At 43.2% G+C, this 17,723-nt stretch overlaps 1 protein-coding gene across 3 annotated transcripts in view; it reads right to left on the bottom strand.

The window, feature by feature from the left end:
* The window catches only part of CACNA2D3 (calcium voltage-gated channel auxiliary subunit alpha2delta 3), a 939,729-nt gene that overhangs the window by 96,871 nt on the left and 825,135 nt on the right, over positions 1 to 17,723 (bottom strand). For all 3 annotated transcript variants that reach the window (XM_031009416.3, XM_031009417.3, XM_055383540.2), the window contains 2 exons: positions 3,788 to 3,849; positions 2,440 to 2,484 (listed from right to left, as the gene is read on the bottom strand). In XM_031009416.3, the coding sequence (XP_030865276.1) occupies positions 2,440 to 2,484; positions 3,788 to 3,849 (107 nt within the window). The remainder of the gene's footprint in view (positions 1 to 2,439; positions 2,485 to 3,787; positions 3,850 to 17,723) is intronic.

Genomic DNA, 17,723 nt, shown 5'->3' with positions numbered 1-17,723 from the left:
TAAAAGAACATTGTTAGTAGTGAGCAAGAGGTCGTAGCCTGTGCTTACTATGCCCAGGGGAAATTGTCACTTGCCCAAAGTGTATATACCATTGCTGTCTGAGGTTTCAAATCCAGCAACCTGAAACCACAGCATGGAAGAAAACATCTTCAGAGTTTTTTTTTTAACTTATAACCAACATTTATTGAATGCTTATCATTTCCAGGAGCCATACCATGCATTGTTCATATCTTATCTATTCATTCTTCACCATTACTCTGTGAGGTGGATATTTCTATCCCCATTGTATAGTTGAGAAAACTGAGGCATGGAAAGATTTGGAAACTTGCCCAAGGTCACACATTTTATTACTGTCAGAGTCACAACTTGAAGCTAGTCAGTGTAAATAGTTTTGCCTTTAACCACCATGTCAGACTGCCTGTGAAAGCAGTCATGGAAGAATGAACATATATTGGATGTTTCCAACTCTAAGTGGAAATCCATTTCCACTTGTTTTTATACAAGGATGCACTGAGGCAGTGTGGGTTCTGGGAAGATTAGTGTCTCTGGCTTTAGTTATAAAATTGTTTAACCAACTATCCAACCATCTATCCAATCAATTGACCAACTACCTAACCAACCAACCAATGAGCCAACCAACTATTCAAGCTACTGCCCTAGCTGTGAGCCACCCGTCCAACCATCTGTACAATCAGCCAACTAACCAACTAACCATCCTCACTCCTCTTACTGTAAAACTGGGATTCATAATTATACCCACTGTGCAAGTGAAGAGCTTAACACAGGGCCTCGAGACACTGATTAATCACTACAACTATTGAGTTGTGTTGTTCTTGAGCTGAGCACTCCAATAAGACAATAAATGTCTCAAAAACATGGGAGAGGCTTGAGGCCCACTTGACTATCCTACAAAAATTATCCCTGAACTTGCTGAAAAGGGTGTGGACCATACAACTTCACAGGGTATTCTTTCCTAAGGGGAAATTAGTTTTGATCTGATGATCACAGAAACTTGGGCTTCTGCAGAAAACTTTGCTGATTGTTTTTTTTTTTTTTTGATACTGTGACTCATATAATGATTATGATTTTCTAACCAGCAGCCAGATCCTCTGGGACCGAGCATTTTGCTTTAACTTCATCCGGGACTTCCTTTTATATTTCCTTACTTGTTCCTCCTTTGTCCACCTTTTTGAAATCTACTTCCTAATCTATGTTTTCTGGGTTGAAATTGTTTGGTTAGGATTTCTTAAGTCCTTGTGATAAGCAGAAGGAATATAAATATGTGACTATTTCTAAGGTCTAGTTTACATATTGACTGCTGTTTCACTGATGCAGAGAGAGAAAGGCTACCTCAGGAGAAGTGAAAAGGCCACCATGCTTCTGCCTGCTCCAAAACATGGGGCAGAGGGTATGGGATGGCATGGCATAAAAACATAAGGCAGATGGAAACACTTTGGGTAGTGGCATAGTTTCTTCTTCCATTGCGCATGTGTAGGATTAAAATCCCTCCTCCCAAAAGGCAGAGAGAGAGAAAAAGAGGAGAGGAAAGCAGAGAGGGGAGGGGAGAGGAGAGGAGGGGAGGGGAGAGGAGAGGAGGGGAGGGGAAGGGAGGAGAGGGGTGAGGAATGGAGGGGAGGGGAGGAGAGGAGAAGAAAGGATAGGAGAGGAGGGGAGAGAAGGGGAGGGGAGGGGAAGGGAGGAGAGGGGTGAGGAAGGGAGGGGAGGAGAGGAGAAGAAAGGAGAGGAGACGAGGGGAGGGGAGGGGAGGGGAAGGGAGGAGAGGGGTGAGGAACGGAGGGGAGGAGAGGAGGGGAGGGGAGGGGAGGAGGGGAGGGGAGGGGAGGAGAGGAGGGAGACAGAGAGAGAGAGAGAACAGAAGAGGAGAAAGAAAGAAAAGAAAAAAGAAAAGATTTGTAGGAGAGAAGCAGTATGCTACAAAGAAACATTTTGAGTTTCAAAGTTTTTAACTCCTAGATTTTTTGTTTGCTTATTACATGAAATTAGCTGAATCACTTAATTTCTGTGATCCTCAGTTTTTCTTATCTGCAAGATGGGTCAACAAGTCCTACCTATTTCACCGGTTGTTACAAGGATGGAAAGAGATTAAGGCATGTAGAAAAAGGTTTGAGAATTGTAATGTGAGCTTCAAACAGTAGGAGTTAGGAGTTTGTATTATTTCCTACAAAATGTCAAAATTCCAATAGTGCTATCCGTGAGACATTTAAAGCACATTTCCAGCTGTCATAAACTGATGGGAGGTGGGGAACAAAAAAAAAAAGAAACAAAGCAAATAAAGCAAATGATTTTTTTTTTTTAGATTGGCCCAGTACAATGCGTCAACCTGGCCTTGTTTATAAGGGCATTCCCTCAGTCATAAAGCACCACCATCTGTCACCTTCTCTCCACAGGGGTAGAAACAGGACCAGGAGGCCGTCTTACCTCATCATCACAGCTGATGGAGCATTTGCCATCCAGGGAAGCACACTGTGAAGGCAAAAAGTGGAGGGAAATGTGTTACTATGTTACTTGGGCATCCCAGTGCCTGCTGTGGCTGCCACTGAGCTACTTAAGGACAAGCTATCGAAGTCATGGGCTAGAATTCAAATACCCAATTTCATTGAAAAGGAATGCTCCATGATGTGTCTTGTCTACTATCTCTGGAATCAGTATCAATTCCAAGTAGTAATGTAAAATAAAAGATCTATGAAACAACTGAGCAGGGGGGGCAGGCACAGTGGCTCACACCTGTAATCCCTGCACTTTGGGAGGCCAACGAGGGCAGATCACTTGAGGTCAGGAGTTCGAGACCAGCCTGGCCACATGGCGAAATCCCATCTCTACTAAAACATACAAAAATGACCCTAGTGTGGTGGCAGGCGCCTGTAATCCCAGCTACTCAGGAGGCTGAGGCAGGAGAATCACTTAAACCAGGGAGGTGGAGGGTGCAGTGAGCCGAGATCGCACCACTGCACTCCAGCCTGGGCGACAGAGCAAGACTATCTCAAAAAAAAAAAAAAAAAAAAAAAAAAAAAAAAAATCTACTTTATGTTGTCATTAAACAGTAATGATATCTTTTTAAGATCTCAAATCTTTTGGTAACTAAAAATACAATTATGTAATTAATTTAAAATTCATTAATTCTCAATGACTTTAAAAAACCCCTGTCCATCTCCTTAGTTTATAGCTTCCTAAAGTATCTTAATTTAAAGGATGATACACCATTCTAACATTTATTCTTGGTCAGATGGAAGCAACTTATCAGTGGCCCTTTCTACCAAATTACTCAACAAATACCACTGAGATTACTTAGTACAGAGAGCATAGCGAAAAGAAAACAATGTTCCCAGATTCTCCAAGGTAGACCCTGTGAACAAAGAAGTCAGATACATGTTTTGGAGAAACTAGTTACGTAAAGGGTTTCTAGATTTTGATAATGAGATTCACAAGTAAGTAACCAGGCACGACCACAGGATTAGGAGAAAGTCAGTATGAAAATCTCACAAAAGGCCCCAATACTTAAAAGAAAAACTCCTTTGGAAGGTCACTATCTTGATCCCACAATTAAAACTGTTCCTAGGAGCAAATTCCCTGCTTTGCTCAGCATGTGGTGTCTAACATGCTGACAGCCCTTTATTTTGCAGTGAAATGAAAGGTAATCTGAGCAGCCGGCAGTTGATTTTACAAACATTCATCGGAAATCTGGCACTTTCAGGCTCCAGGTACCCAAATGTGAACACCTGTATAATAACAGTGTCGCTAATGCTTCAAGATGCTGATTATAACTTACCTGTCTGCTGGCAGTCCAGAACTTCCTTTGGAAAAATTCAAGTTTCATCTGAATGCCTACAGCTGGGACAAATTATAAATAAAACAAGGCATTAGTGATCCCTTTACACAATTATTTAAGATTATGGTTGAAACTTATCCGTCATGGCAAGAAGCTAATATAAGCATATAAAATAAAATGTACAGTGAAGCATACAACTAAAACATTTTATCTTTCAGGTCAAGAATTCTCAAGTTTACCTGCACTCACAGAACTCTCGATACAAAACAAACAGCACAGTGCAGATGGCTCTTTGGAGACATGTTACTTCGGCATTTCTAAAATTCATATGCTTGCACCACTGCCCCTACCCCCACCCCAACACAAGCTGAGAAGAGGAAAGAAAAAAAAAATTCAAAAGATCACTATTGCATCAGTTCCTGTATCAGCTATTACTGTCTGAACTTGCATGTCTAAAATGTGTACTCTGCATGTGTTTTTGAGACGTAGCATTTGAAAAGCACTTGTCATGAGGCTAGAATTCAGAAGTGAGTCACTTTACTATAATGTGTCTTAGTTTAACTGGCCTCCTAGAGTCCACATCTCAAGGTTCTTCTCTCCCATGGAACTCTGGTAAAATTATGTAATTTTTTCTTTGTCTGTGAAAAGCTTCCTAAAGCAACTGTGAATGCTAGTTCTAGTGACAGAAACAGCCAAAAAGAGAAGAGGTTAAGAATGTGACTTGAAACTTTGGGAAGTGAAATTTAGTGGAACCTCAAAACTATAACATGAGGAAGTTCACCTTATTTTTCTCCATGAAGCCCAAACCACTTGAAAGACTTGAAACCATCTCAGGAAGTAAAATGGTAAGGGCAAAATGCTCCTCAGATGGTGGGAAAACTTGAGAGGCGTTCAGAAGAATGAGACTACAGGGAATACTGAATTCCCTGGAGCACGTCATTTACCCCAGTGCAGTTTTGCAAACTGTAGTCTGTTGCACACAACCTCCCAATTTTTACCATATTTGCATACCACCAATACTCTTATTTTCCTTCCACATTTCTTTCTTTTGCTTAAAGACCTACAGTAATTCAACCTAAATAATGTTGGAACACCCATCAAAAGAAATACACAATTGTAAGAAAAAAAATCACTTAAATACTCTAAAAATTTTGCGTGCCACTATACTGGACCTCCTATTTGGGTAATCATTGTGTGCTGGCTTCAGGAACTTGGAGATTCATAAAGGTCTTGGGCTGTTGTTACCCTGATAACTATCAAGGGCATTTCTACTTCCTAAAGAAATTGTTGAAGCAAGCCCTGAGAGTAAAGGTTAACTGGGTGTGTACATTGGGAGAGATTTGCCATCTGTGTTTGCACTTAGAATTTCAGACTCTAGGATAAAGACTAGAGCAGTGCACGGCTGCAACATGCAGAATGTGAAAAGCCTCTGAAACGCACCATGTCGGTGCCCACGCTCATTCTGCTCTGCCTTAGGTGTCCTTCGTTCTCTGGACCACAATCTTCCCAAGAATGAGGACCTGTTCTTGCTCCCTGCTGGACCCCCGCCTCCAGCAAGATGCTGAGTACACAGACGACCCATAGGTAAATGCTTGCTTTTTAAAAAAAACTTTCAAGTGATATTATAGTCAGCAGTTAGAGAGAAATATAGAAGAGTAACACCTATGCGAATCGTTTGTTTGTTTGTTTGAGACAGAATCTCACTCTGTTGTCCAGGCTGGAGTGCAGTGGTGTGATCTCAGCTCACTGCAACCTCTGCTTCCCGGGTTCAAGTGATTCTCATGCCTCAGCCTCCCGAGTAGCTGGGATTACAGGTGTGCACTACCACACCTGGCTAATTTTTGTATTTTCTGTAGAGATGAAGTTTCACCATGTTAGCCAGGCTGATCTCTAACTCGTGGGCTCAAGTGACCTGCCTGCCTCAACCTCCCAAAGTGCTGGGATTACAGGTGTGAGCCATGTGGCTGGCTTGGGTATGTTTTAAAAGTGTCCCAGATGATTCTCACGCACAGCCAAGGCGGGGGATGGCTTTAGTAAATCAGCTGTTGGGGACCTACTGTGATGTGGGCCACGTGGCCAGACAAAAGCTGTTCTTCCCGGCATTGGAGAACATTTCAGAGAATGCCTGAAGGAAGCTGATTTTGAGTCTGATGGTAGTTGACTGCATTTCAAATAAATCTCATCTTCCAAATGCCTGACAGGCCAGGGTGCAGGGTGCAAAACAGGGTCTGGGCTGAATTCTGATCAGATGCACTGGCAGGCGGGAGTGAGTGCTGGGCTTGGAACACGTATCTCCGGTTTCACCAAAGATAGGCAGGGGCTGGCTGAAAACTGACTTCAGAGGAGAGGCCTCAAAATTGTTGTGACAACCAGTAATTGGTATCTAAGACGAGGGTGGGAAATGAGTTCATGTGTCCTCCTCTGTGTGCCTCTTTACAGCTCCCCTCCACAGTACTCCCCAGCCAGCCCCTGCCAGGTTGTCAGGAAGAGAGTAAGGCTAAGGCTACCCCTCAGAGCCAAGGGCAAGCTGCAAGGCCCTACAGGGTAGAGCATCAGGGCTCCCTGAAAGAGTCACTCCAGGGTAGCCTTTCCATGGTGCTTCTCCCTCCAACAGCCCAGAGCTGTCCTGGGCCCACCTGTCATCTCTTGAGCTTCCATGAGTCTCCTGATGCCCTTTCTGAGAACCCCACCCCCGTTCTCTGATGGAGCCCTCATCTTCACCTCCCTGATGAAGCCAGCTGCTCCCCGCTGGGTGTTTATCCATCTCACATACTTGCAGCCTGTTCTCATCTGCCCCTGTCGGTCCTCTACCCCAGCTCCTTGGGGCGCTTTCATCTTTCCTCATGAGTCAGTCCCTCCATCCCATTAATCATGCAGGCTGCTTCTCTCTGATCTCCCTCCAGAAGGCTGCATCCTCGTCCTGGTCCTGATGCCCTGAACTAGACACTGCTTCCCTCTCTCCTCACTCACACCCCTGCCTGCACCATGAGGTTGTTGCCCAAAGGCTCCTGGATAGTCCCGGCTGCAATTGTTCTGCTAGTTTTGACCTAGCTGTGTTCCGGCTGGCTGACCTCATCCCCTTTCCAGTAACACTGGCCCCTGGCTTCCTGTGGCATATCTGGGGTTTGCAGTGTTTTCTTTTACCCGTAAGTTAATATACTCTCCTATGATTAAGGGACTCACAATTTCATTGATGGATCAACTTTACGACCATTTGTTCAGTAAGTACTAAGCTCTACACTGGGTACTAAGCTCCCTCCACGTCCAGTTGAGGAGTAGATCCATTGTAAAAGCTACACTAGAGGCATAAAGAACTGGAGCGTGCAGAGAATGGGGCTGACTTGGCCTGGTGAGAGCTTTGTGTAAGGTGAGGCATGGAGAGCCCACTCACAGAACAGTAAGAAGCCAGGGAAGATGGCAATCCAAATGGAGGAAACAGGAAGGGAGGGGAAGGGAGAGAACCTTTTTAAAGACCATCATTTGTTTGGAGGCTTGAGAAGAATGGGAACGGGGACCCAGTTGTTCAGGCTGAGGTCAAATGGCAAAAGGTCTTGAATGTCAGGCCAAAGCTTCAAGAGTATCTTGTAGGCCAGAGATTGGTCCAATGGTCAAATCCAGCCTCTTTTTGTAAATAAAGTTTTCTTGCAGCACAGCCACACTAATTGGTTTGCACACTGTCTATGACTCCAATAGCAGAGCTGAGTAGTTTTAACTGAGATTGCATGGCCCACAAAACCTCAGTTATTTACTATTGGTCCTTTACAGAAAAAGTATTCTGACATCTGCCGTTGGTGCCATTTAAGGTCTTTAGTATCGAAGTGGCAGGATCAGGTTTATATTTTTAGAAAGCCCACTCTGAAAGCTTGCAGAGGAAGTGCTAGGGAAAGGGCCTGTAAAATGGGAAATGGGAGAATGAGAGTAAGGGATCGAGAGTAACGGGATTGAGCTAATTATTTCTTGAGTGTGAAAATGATTTAAAGTGCAAAAAACAAGGCAACAAAAAAATAAGAATAACCCTCTCCCCCAACAAACAAGCAAATAAACAAAAATGCTTAAGGGAATCCTATGGCCAACTCTATACAGAAAAACAAATATCACCTGCCACAAACAGAAGTGTAGCTTCCTTTCACTATTTTCCTTAGTTTTGGTCCACATTTTTCTTCTTTTTGACCTTTATCAGAGAAAACACGACTACTTCAGTGAGTCCCACTCTCTCCCTTCAGCCCCCACATAACCTAAATGGAACCTGAGACATTTGTCAAGCCCGTCTATTTTGTTCTTTCAGCAACATTTCAAGCCGTAACAGTATATTGATTTAAGTCAGTCTTGCTAATTTAATAAGGAAAACAAAGACAGCAAATGCTTTTGTGAAACTCAAGTCCCAAGGAGAGTTACAGAAAAAAAAAATCACCATTCCTGGGGTTTGTAATGTTTTAGACAGTCCAGAAAATCATCAACATATTTCCCCGGAGGTCACAGTGCTCCTTACTTCAATTTGATTACAGATGTCCCAGGGCTCCCTCCCTGCTGGGAATCTTCATCACATGGATAGAGACAAAGTCCCTTTACACAACTGCATCTGGTGATATCTTACTCACCACCCAGGAACACAACCGATCCAGAAAATATTATCCCATAGGATCCTTCCCCATGTGCCAATATGGGGTGAGCCTCCTAGGACAGTGACCCCAAGATACTGGGATGGTCTTTGGAAATCAAGACAGCAAAATTATTGTTATAAGAATTGCCATCTCAAAGAGCCCAGAATCCTTTCATGTGAAATATTCAGGAATCTGAAGCACTGACCTCTCTTTTGAACTATCTGTGTGACTGTTCTCACAACTCCTCTCAATACTCTAAGAGGGCTTAACTACAGATATCGAAACTTCAACAAAGTATCTTCCTTCCAGACTTCCTCTTTTCCCAACTGTCTAACTTCCTTCTTATCTACTTTTACCCTCCCTTCTTCCATTCCTTTCTCCCATGTTTATCAGAAACCCAGTATGTGCTGGGTGATGGGTGTATTGAGAAAAAGATGTCAGAGACACAACCGCCAGGGGTACAGGCCTCGGGAGAGCAGTCAAATCACCGAAGAGAGATTCACACTTCAGCATCCCCAGAGCTGACAGAAACGAATGCAGGGCATCATCCAAAACACATAGACCATTTGCTTTGCAGAATATCAATGATCAGCATACTTGAATCTAGGGACAGGCAGCTGACCTTGAATGCTCTGATCCTGTGCTGTCCAACTTAGTGGCCATTAGTTACATGTGGCTATTTAAATAAAAATTAACTAAAATTAAATAATATTCATAATTTAGTTCCTTAGTTGCACTAGTTAGATGTCAAGTGCTCAGTAGCCACAGGGGGCTTAGAGGCTACGGTACTGGACCATGCAGATCTAGAATATTTCCATCATTGCAGAGACTTCTACTGGACGATGACCAGTGATCCCAGAAGGAACCATAGAAAAGAAATGGACCCTAGCACTCCTTAAGGATGGAAGGTACAATTCTCCACAAACCTGTCCATAGTACCACTCCCCAGAGGTAGAAGAAATGAGATGACTTAGGTATAGGGGGTTTAGATCAGACAGGACTGCCAGCGTCAGACAACCTGGACTTGCAAGGGGAAGTTGGAAATGAGTTTGAATGAACCCTAAAGAAATCAATGCAACAACCACCCGCCAGATTTATTTATTTTGCTTTATAAAACTTGAGACTACAAATTACATTTGCAGTGCTATTATATTTAAATGCATTCAAGATGAAATCATGCATGCATCTCATATCATGTTAATAGACATGCATTCCAGTGTAATCTGAAACTCACAAAATAAAAAATTAGAAATAAAACATATAAAATTAGAAATAAAACAACGTTTTTCATATTGTATTCATTTAGAAATAATTTTCTGTGGGGTTGGCCTCAACTTGCAACATACTAGAGGGGCACAGATCTGGTTTGTAAAATAGTGCTCACTATGCCTGGCACACAAGCTCACCCAAACACCCCTACTTCCATTTGCCCAGCCCTCCAGTCATACAATATATTCACATACACATAGAGAGCTCATCCAAAAGGCAGAAAAACAATCCTGCCACCATCAGTGAATTCCAATCAGGAATTGTTTTGCTGCGAGAACTGACTGCAAACCCATTTTAAGACCACTGCTGTGTACCCTTGGGTATGTCACTTTACCTCTCTGTCTCCACCAATAGAGTTGCACCGGCTCTGGCTTCTGAACAGAATTTTTGTGGGACAAAAATCAGTGAGAGTAAATAAAATCACGGGTATTAAAACACTCTAACTAGTTGATAGTGTTGTCATCATTCATGTTATGATTTGCTCCTAGAGCTTTTACTCTTTATTCTTGTGTTTCATGGCTAATATACCTTTCATGCCAATTATGTTGAGAGTGAGCAGAAAATTCATCTATGACCAATGCAAACTGTCCACTCCTAGGAATGTTCTTTAGAGTGTTATATCAGTGAGCAAATGCATTACAAAATCATGCTATCAGGCAAGCAGGCTCTTAGAGAATTAATCTTTTTCCTTCAGGATTAAGGAAAGGTGTGCTCCACCATTCAAAACCTGTGCTATGGTTTGAATGTTGGTCCTCTCTGAAACTCATGTTAAAATTTGATCTCCAATGCAGCAGTATTAAGAGGTGGCACTTTTAAGATGTGATTGGGTCCTGAGGACTCTGTCCTCATGAATGGATTAATCTATTAATAGATTAATGGGTTAATGGATTAATGAGTTATCATGAGAGTGGGACTGGTGGATTTACAGGAAGAGGGAGAGAGACCTGAGTGAGCACGCTCAGTCCCCTCACGATGCCATGCCCTGTGCCTCCCTGGGACTCTGCAGAGCCCCCACCAGCAAGTCCCTCACCACATGGGACCCCTTGAACTTGGACTTCTCAGCCTCTGAGAAGAGGCTTTAAGAAGTGAATTCCTTTTCTTTACAAATTACCCGGCTTCTACCACTCTGTTAAAAGCAAAAGAAAACAGAAGATGTCCTGTCACCCACCCCTTCTGGAATTGTGATCATTCATGCATACTCAGGACAAGGTTAGACAGGTCAGGGTACAGAACCCAAGAAGACTGCTGTCCATGATACTGGTGCCATGAGCTTCCTGTGCGCATCAATCAGGCCACCTGCCCACAAAACTTCTCAATGACCTGGCTACTGCTGGACAATTGCAAATGTGGACAATTACCATTTCATTGTGGTGTCCAGGCAGAGAAACAGATCCAAGAGCTGACTTGCACTGGCTTGTTCTACATCAGAAGATTTTCTCCTAATAGATTCCAATCCGTAGGTAGGAATATAGTAGAAAATTGTAGCTTTATTAGAGGAAATGCAACTACAATAAGTCAATAATAAATAAATTACCTGCTAAGGATTTCCCATATATTTCATCTCTTAGGAGTAGAGTGACTTTTCCCAAAACCCAAACTGTACAGATAAATGCTCATCCAGATCATCAGCTTCCTTGCTGGTCATATTTCTTAATCAGGGCACTGGGTATTTTTACATGGCTTGGTTAATATCTCTTATCCAGTCTCACCTCCACTTTGACAGTCTCTGAATTTTTATTTCTTTGTGTACCATGGCAAAGATTGCTAGCAGTGATAGTAACAAGGCCTGGCATGTTTGGATTCCAACTTGCCTTAGTTAACGGTCAACTGTAATAGCCATTACCCAAGCCACGTTTGTTTAAATGTTTTCTTCTGTTTGTTTTCAAAACAGTTAACTGCAAGTAGAACTAACAACGAATCTGAATGTCATTTTTTGGGAATATTTCATGATTAACCCAGGGTTTGGAAAAAGGGCACTGTTCTGGAGCATCAAGGAAAATAACTCCAACCGTCTTTACATCAAATGTGAGCCCATTCCGGAGGTCTGTTGGTGTCCAAGATAAATGACTTACCACATGAATAACAATTTAAAACTGCAATGTGAATTAGGACATAACTCATCTGTTAAATATTTCATGTGAAGATGTTAATGAATTGCATGATGGAATGTTGGACAAAAAAGACAACTGAAATCCTGGGACTAATTTGGGCAAAACTGAGAACAGAGTATCCTCGGGAAGATGAGGGGAAGGAAGGGAAGGCAGCTGCACTCTTGTCCCCCTGGGTATCAGGCTGGCAAATTCAAAAGCTTTCTTAGAAGATTATAGGCAAGGGAGAATGATCAGCAACAACCTTTGGAGAAATATTTAGATCAAAGCAATATGCATTTGTTATAATCTTGGTAAAGCCTGAACATTAATCTCCAAGCTATGGTATTATTTCAGAAATTAGAAAAAAAAATTCTCACAGCAGCAGAAGCACCTCATATTTTAGCCTAGTGCAAGTGAAGAAATATAATGATAAAAGGGGAGGAGGTATTTTAAATGTAACCCCTAAATGATTGCATATTTCACTTCCGAAGTATTCCCTGTGGTATGGGGGGTTGGTAATCTTTCTTATACGTGCTTTTAAATAACAAAGCGCTCCATGATATATGTCTGTGGTGAGAGAGAGGGAGGAGAAATAGCTCACATTATCACTCCATTGACAAGGCCATAGCAGAAGATTTTCTTTGCTGAGGAGGCCTATTTTAATCTGTAACCATCCCTACCTGCTGCCTGTGACTGGCTTCTGGGAACGAGTGTAGGAAGGCCTGATCCATTTGGCCACACATTTCTTTCATAATCACTTTGGTTTTTTTTTTTTTTTGTCCTGTCAGAGCTTCTCAGAACAGTCACCTTTGGTAAAGTAGAGTAAATGACAATTATAAATGTTTCCTCCATTTGGGTTCTAATTACTTGACTGGATTGATGTTGAAAAGAATTAGCAGGGTTGTGGAATGGAATAATAATTTTCTTTTCACCCCTGAGGTAATCTGGAAGCATTTTTCCAGACTTCATCTGAAGAAACCTATATTCCCTCAGCTTTCCCAGGCTGCCAGAGCTAGCATCAAATAGTTTTTGTCAGATCATTTTATGCTCACAAAGTTCTTCAAATAATATTATTTCAATAAAGTTTTCAAGCCAATACATTTTTAGAGTCAATTCCCACCCTTTCAACCTTTCAGAAGAAAACATTTAAGCCTTGGGCTTCATTGTATTTTAATCAGGGCTGCACAAATCAATGTCCCTTAAAAAATTATAAGCTTCCAAGTTATAGCTCCCTAGTTAATAATTTCTTATTAGGTCACCGCCTAATAACAGTTACTAAAGAGACCATAACAAAATTGGGGGTCAAGTTTCTAAACATTTCCAAACCAATAACAGAACAGCCACATATAGTTGCCAAATATCTCTGAGTTGGATGTTTATGACTTATTTAATATAAAATAGCACTAAAATCTCCACGTGGGCAGTCCACAGAGCTGGAGGGATGCCTGCAAACCCTCTGACTATCAGGTTCATGTTACAGGGCACGGAGATGGCGAAGAACTTGCCCAAGCACACCCAGCTCCCTGGAGGGACCTGAGTCCCCTGTGGAGCTCCCAAACTCAAATTCCCTCCAGAGCTGACAGGGAACTGTGGTGAACTGAACACCACCCTGTGCCACAGTCTCCAGGGAGCTGCAGAGCTCAGCTTGGCCCAACTGGTACCTTGTGGAACACCAGACTCAATATATAGACAGTTCATTTGAAAAACTGACAGCACTCTAATAGGATTGCCAGATAAAGGGGTTTTTTGCTGACGCAAGATCTTGCTCTGTTGCCCAGGCTGGAGTGCAGTGGCGCGATCATGGCTCACTGCAGCCTCGACCTCCCAGGCTCAGGCAATTATCCCACCATAGTCTCCCGAGTAGCTAGGACTACAGGCATGTGCCACCATGCCTCGTTAATTTTTGTGTTTTTTGTAGAGACAGGGTTTTGCCATGTTGCCCAGGCTGGTCTCAAACTCCTGGGTTCAAGCAATCCTCCTGCCTTGGCCTCCCAAAGTGCTGAGATTACAAGTGTGAGCCACCATGCCAGGCAGATAAAATATTTTTGGTTTACTAAATCTGGCAACTCTAGGCTGGGGGTTACACAGAACATCCCCAGGCAATGACCTGGGGTGATCTCTGTTGCATACTTAGCCCTGAGAGAATTGAGACAGTTTGTATCCTGCAGCTTAACAGTTAGGACTGGGGACCAAGGCCACCTCCATCAACATGACTTTCATGACTTTGCTATTAGTTCCAGAAAATTCATGCTCAGAAAGATAATAACTATTGCTTTACTCAGGAGAAGTCCCAATCCCAACCAGATCCCCACATTGGAAGACCTGCCCAGACTCCAAAATGCTGTAAATATCCACCCTGGCTTCCTCTTTCTGAGACACTTCTAAGACTATCAAGGTTGTATTCTCCCTTACTGCTGTAGGGAATAAACTGACTTTGACCTAAAAATACTCTTTAAAAAAATAGAGGTGGGGTCTTGCTCTGTCGCCCAGGCTGGAGTGCAGTGGCACAATCATAGCTCACTGCAGCCTCCAACTCTTGGGCTCAGGCAGTCCTCCTGCCTCAGCCTCCCGAGTAGCTGAGATTATAGGCTGAAGCCACCACACCCATCCGATACATGGAATATTCTGTTGGTTTTCTTGTCAGCAGTTAAACCTGCTTCTTCATAGCATTTATCAATATTTGACATTAAATGACATTTTATATTATTTATTGTGTTTCATCCTCATCCAACTAGAGGTTGAGGCTCTTTGTTTACTGCTGTATTCCCTGTACCTAGAGAAGCTCCTAGCACAGGCAGGCACTTGTGAACACACACCGGGTGGCTGAATTCAATGTGGATGGAGATATCAATTATTCTCAGGGAGTTTGCTCTCTCCAGACATCTACCTCTGCCATCCATGTGGTTTGGACTCTGTCCCAAGAGCAACAGAGAGCAATGAAAACGTTCTCAGCAGGGGAGGGAAGGATGTGAGACACAAATAGATTTGTGCTTTGGAAAAATCTACAGGGGAAGTTGCTGGGATGCATGGTTTGTGTCTGGGGGACTGTGTAGGGGTCATGCGTGCTCATCCTACTGGGTGAGAGATGACAGATGGACTTGCATGGAGCAATGGGCACCGGGGATGGAGAAGTGTGATCTTGTTTCTAACCCCTCCTGACTGGGTGAAGCCTGGAACCCCTGAGTTTGCCAAAGGCCCATCAGTCGTATCTGAATCTGGCCAGATACAGCACTTCCCCACCGGCCCTTCCTAACACACACACCAGACCTCAAGGCTCTGTCATTTTAGTTTGATAAGTTTGAACATGCTTTTGCTTCCAAGTAAATTATTTAATGAAACATATTTCTCTGCTCACCAGATATGTCTCCGAATTACCTAAGACTTATTCCATGATGAAAATTATTTTATGGTTGGGTGTGGTGGCTCACACCTGTAATCCCAGCACTTTAGGAGGCTGAGATGGGATGATTGCTTGAAGCCAGGAGTTCAAGACCAGCCTGAACAACAGAGTGAGACCCCGTCTCTATAAAAAGTTTTAAAAAATTAGCTGAGTGCAGTGGCGTACACCTATAGTCAAAGTTCCGTAGGAAGATCACCTGAGCCCAGGAGTTTGAGGCTGCATTGAGCTATGATTGTGCCACTGAACTCCAGCCTGGGGGACAGAAACCCTGTCTCTAAAAAAAAAAAAGAAAATTATTTTATAACTTGATTCACAGGAATTATATCACATAGTAATCATAGCAGTAGTAATAATCATAATTAATCCCATTTATGAAGACCTCTAGTATGTGCCAGGTGTCTGCTAGAAGCTTAAAAAACTTTATTGCTAATCCTAATAACATCCTGCAAACTTGATATTGGAGAAGAGCAAGGGTCATAGAAGAAAGTTATGGGCCTCAAGTCTCCTACTAAGAAGTTACCTTCACCCCTGTTTTCAACCTATACAGCAAAGGCAAAGAGGTTTCCCTAACTGTAAGATGTAGTGTGCTCTCGGTGTTCTTTTCTGTCAGATAAAATGCAAACTGGAGGTATCAAGGTAAGTCATTTGCTACCTAAACACTCTAGAATATTTGCACCAATTAATGCATCTAATATTCAAATGGGTTCTGTCTTCCCCTAGGTAATGATGACTGATTTGCTTAGGTGATTAGGCCATTACCTTAAGATTACTCTGAGAACGAATTACCTAATCTGGAGGTAGAGTTAAAGAACTCTCCACTAAAGAGGCAGGGTCTGTAGGATGAGCAGGAATTTATGACAGCCTAAGACCAGTTGAAGAGGGAGTGGGGGAGAAAGTATTTTTGGCTGTGCACAAAATCCTAGGTTGGTAATGAGTTTGAAAAGACTGAGAACGTTAAGACCATGTGGCCCATGCAAGTTAGGAAGCTGCATTTCCCGGCCTTTAAAAGACAAAGACAGGAAGGTTAAAACAAAAAATGGTAATTATTCTGGGGATAGCCTGACACAGCAAAATTGTCCCCTTGGTGGTGGGTCAACAAGACCATCACTTTCTTTTCCCGGAATCTCCAATTCATTGCACATGGAAAGGATGACTACACCAGGAACAGCCAAGGGAAGACCATGCACTTACGAGTCTGCTCATGCAGCAAGGCAGCCTGGCAAGGCAAGCCATTGGGCTTGGTTCCCTCTGGCCAGGGAGATACCCACTTCAAAGTCAAACACCTGGGTGGCAGATGTGATCAGCTGCAGCAGACCTGGCCCAAGGCAGATCCTCCCAAAAGAGCTGCACATGAGGTGATTATGAGGAGGGAGGGGAGGGAAAAGGAGACAGGGAAACATTAAGGAGGGGCGGACGGCCCTCTGGAGTAATCACGCATTTTTTTCCCTCTCATTTCCTGGAATCTCAGGACCTTAGAATATGTGGGAGTCAGCCCTGGAGTGGAGAATACCAATTTTTCTCTTCATCAGGCAGATGGCGAGGCTGGAAAAGCCATCTTCTGTTGTTAAGCGACTGCTCCTTGACTCTCACCAGGTTTCGTGAGCAGGCTGAGCTGGTCAGGTCTCTTGAGGGTGGGCTGTGAGGTGGGGCTGGCACTTTCCCATCTGATTTGGCAAGCCAACTCCAACTCCTTCTCAGCAGGGCCAATACCCAAAAGAGCCCCCTCGGTAGACAGAGGCCTCAGGGGAGAGCCAGGCTGTCTGATCTCAGTGTCCCTCAATTTACACATTTCTCCATTCCACCAACATTCTGTTGGGACTCAAAGAATGATATCCCAAAGACTGGAGCTTTGACATGCTGAAAGACCTTAGAAGCTGCCTCAGAATCAACGTTCCTCTAGCCTAGTCTTGTTTCTCCTCTTATCCTAAGCGCAGGGAGGGACTTTCTTTGGAATATCCTCATCTGACCAAGAGACCTTTTTTTTCTTTTTTCTTTTTTCCAAAAGAAATGCATTGTCTTAAACCCCTGCCCTAGAAATCTCATCAAATAACCAGGAAAGATCAATGACCAGAGAAGAGAGTGGGAGTCATCACCAGCCCAGACAGACTTTTCATCTGTTCTTCTGAGAGTAGCTTCAAGAGATTACCTGGGGGACATTATCTGCATAATAAGACAACCTTTGTCCCTGTGCAGCTCTGCCCCTCACCTTCCCTAATGTCTGCCCGTCTCCTCCAGGGTGGGTCCCCATCTCCCCTGTCCCCTGTGAAAAATGTATATACAATATGTAAGCTTCTGTACCCCACTGGGTTATTGGATAATCATTCTCCTACGATTCCCCATGTTACATATGTTCAAATAATTTTGTATGTCTTTTCTCCTACTAATCGGTCTTTTGTCAGTTGATTTTCAGCAAACCTTCAGAGGGTGAAGGGGAAGTTTTCTCTTCACCTCTCATATTCCCTAAGCATAGCTGGTGCCCAGTAAGCATTCAATAAAAGCTAGATGAGTAAATGAATGAGCAAATGCACTGTGGTCCAGACACAAGGTGGTTAATCGGCGCCTCTCATGCTGTCTCT

Source organism: Gorilla gorilla, chromosome 2 (assembly GCF_029281585.2).
Source record: "Gorilla gorilla gorilla isolate KB3781 chromosome 2, NHGRI_mGorGor1-v2.1_pri, whole genome shotgun sequence".
NCBI classification, from domain to species: domain Eukaryota; kingdom Metazoa; phylum Chordata; class Mammalia; order Primates; family Hominidae; genus Gorilla; species Gorilla gorilla.
Note: the sequence above shows the minus strand (reverse complement) of the source record. Positions and strands in the feature narration are given on the sequence as shown.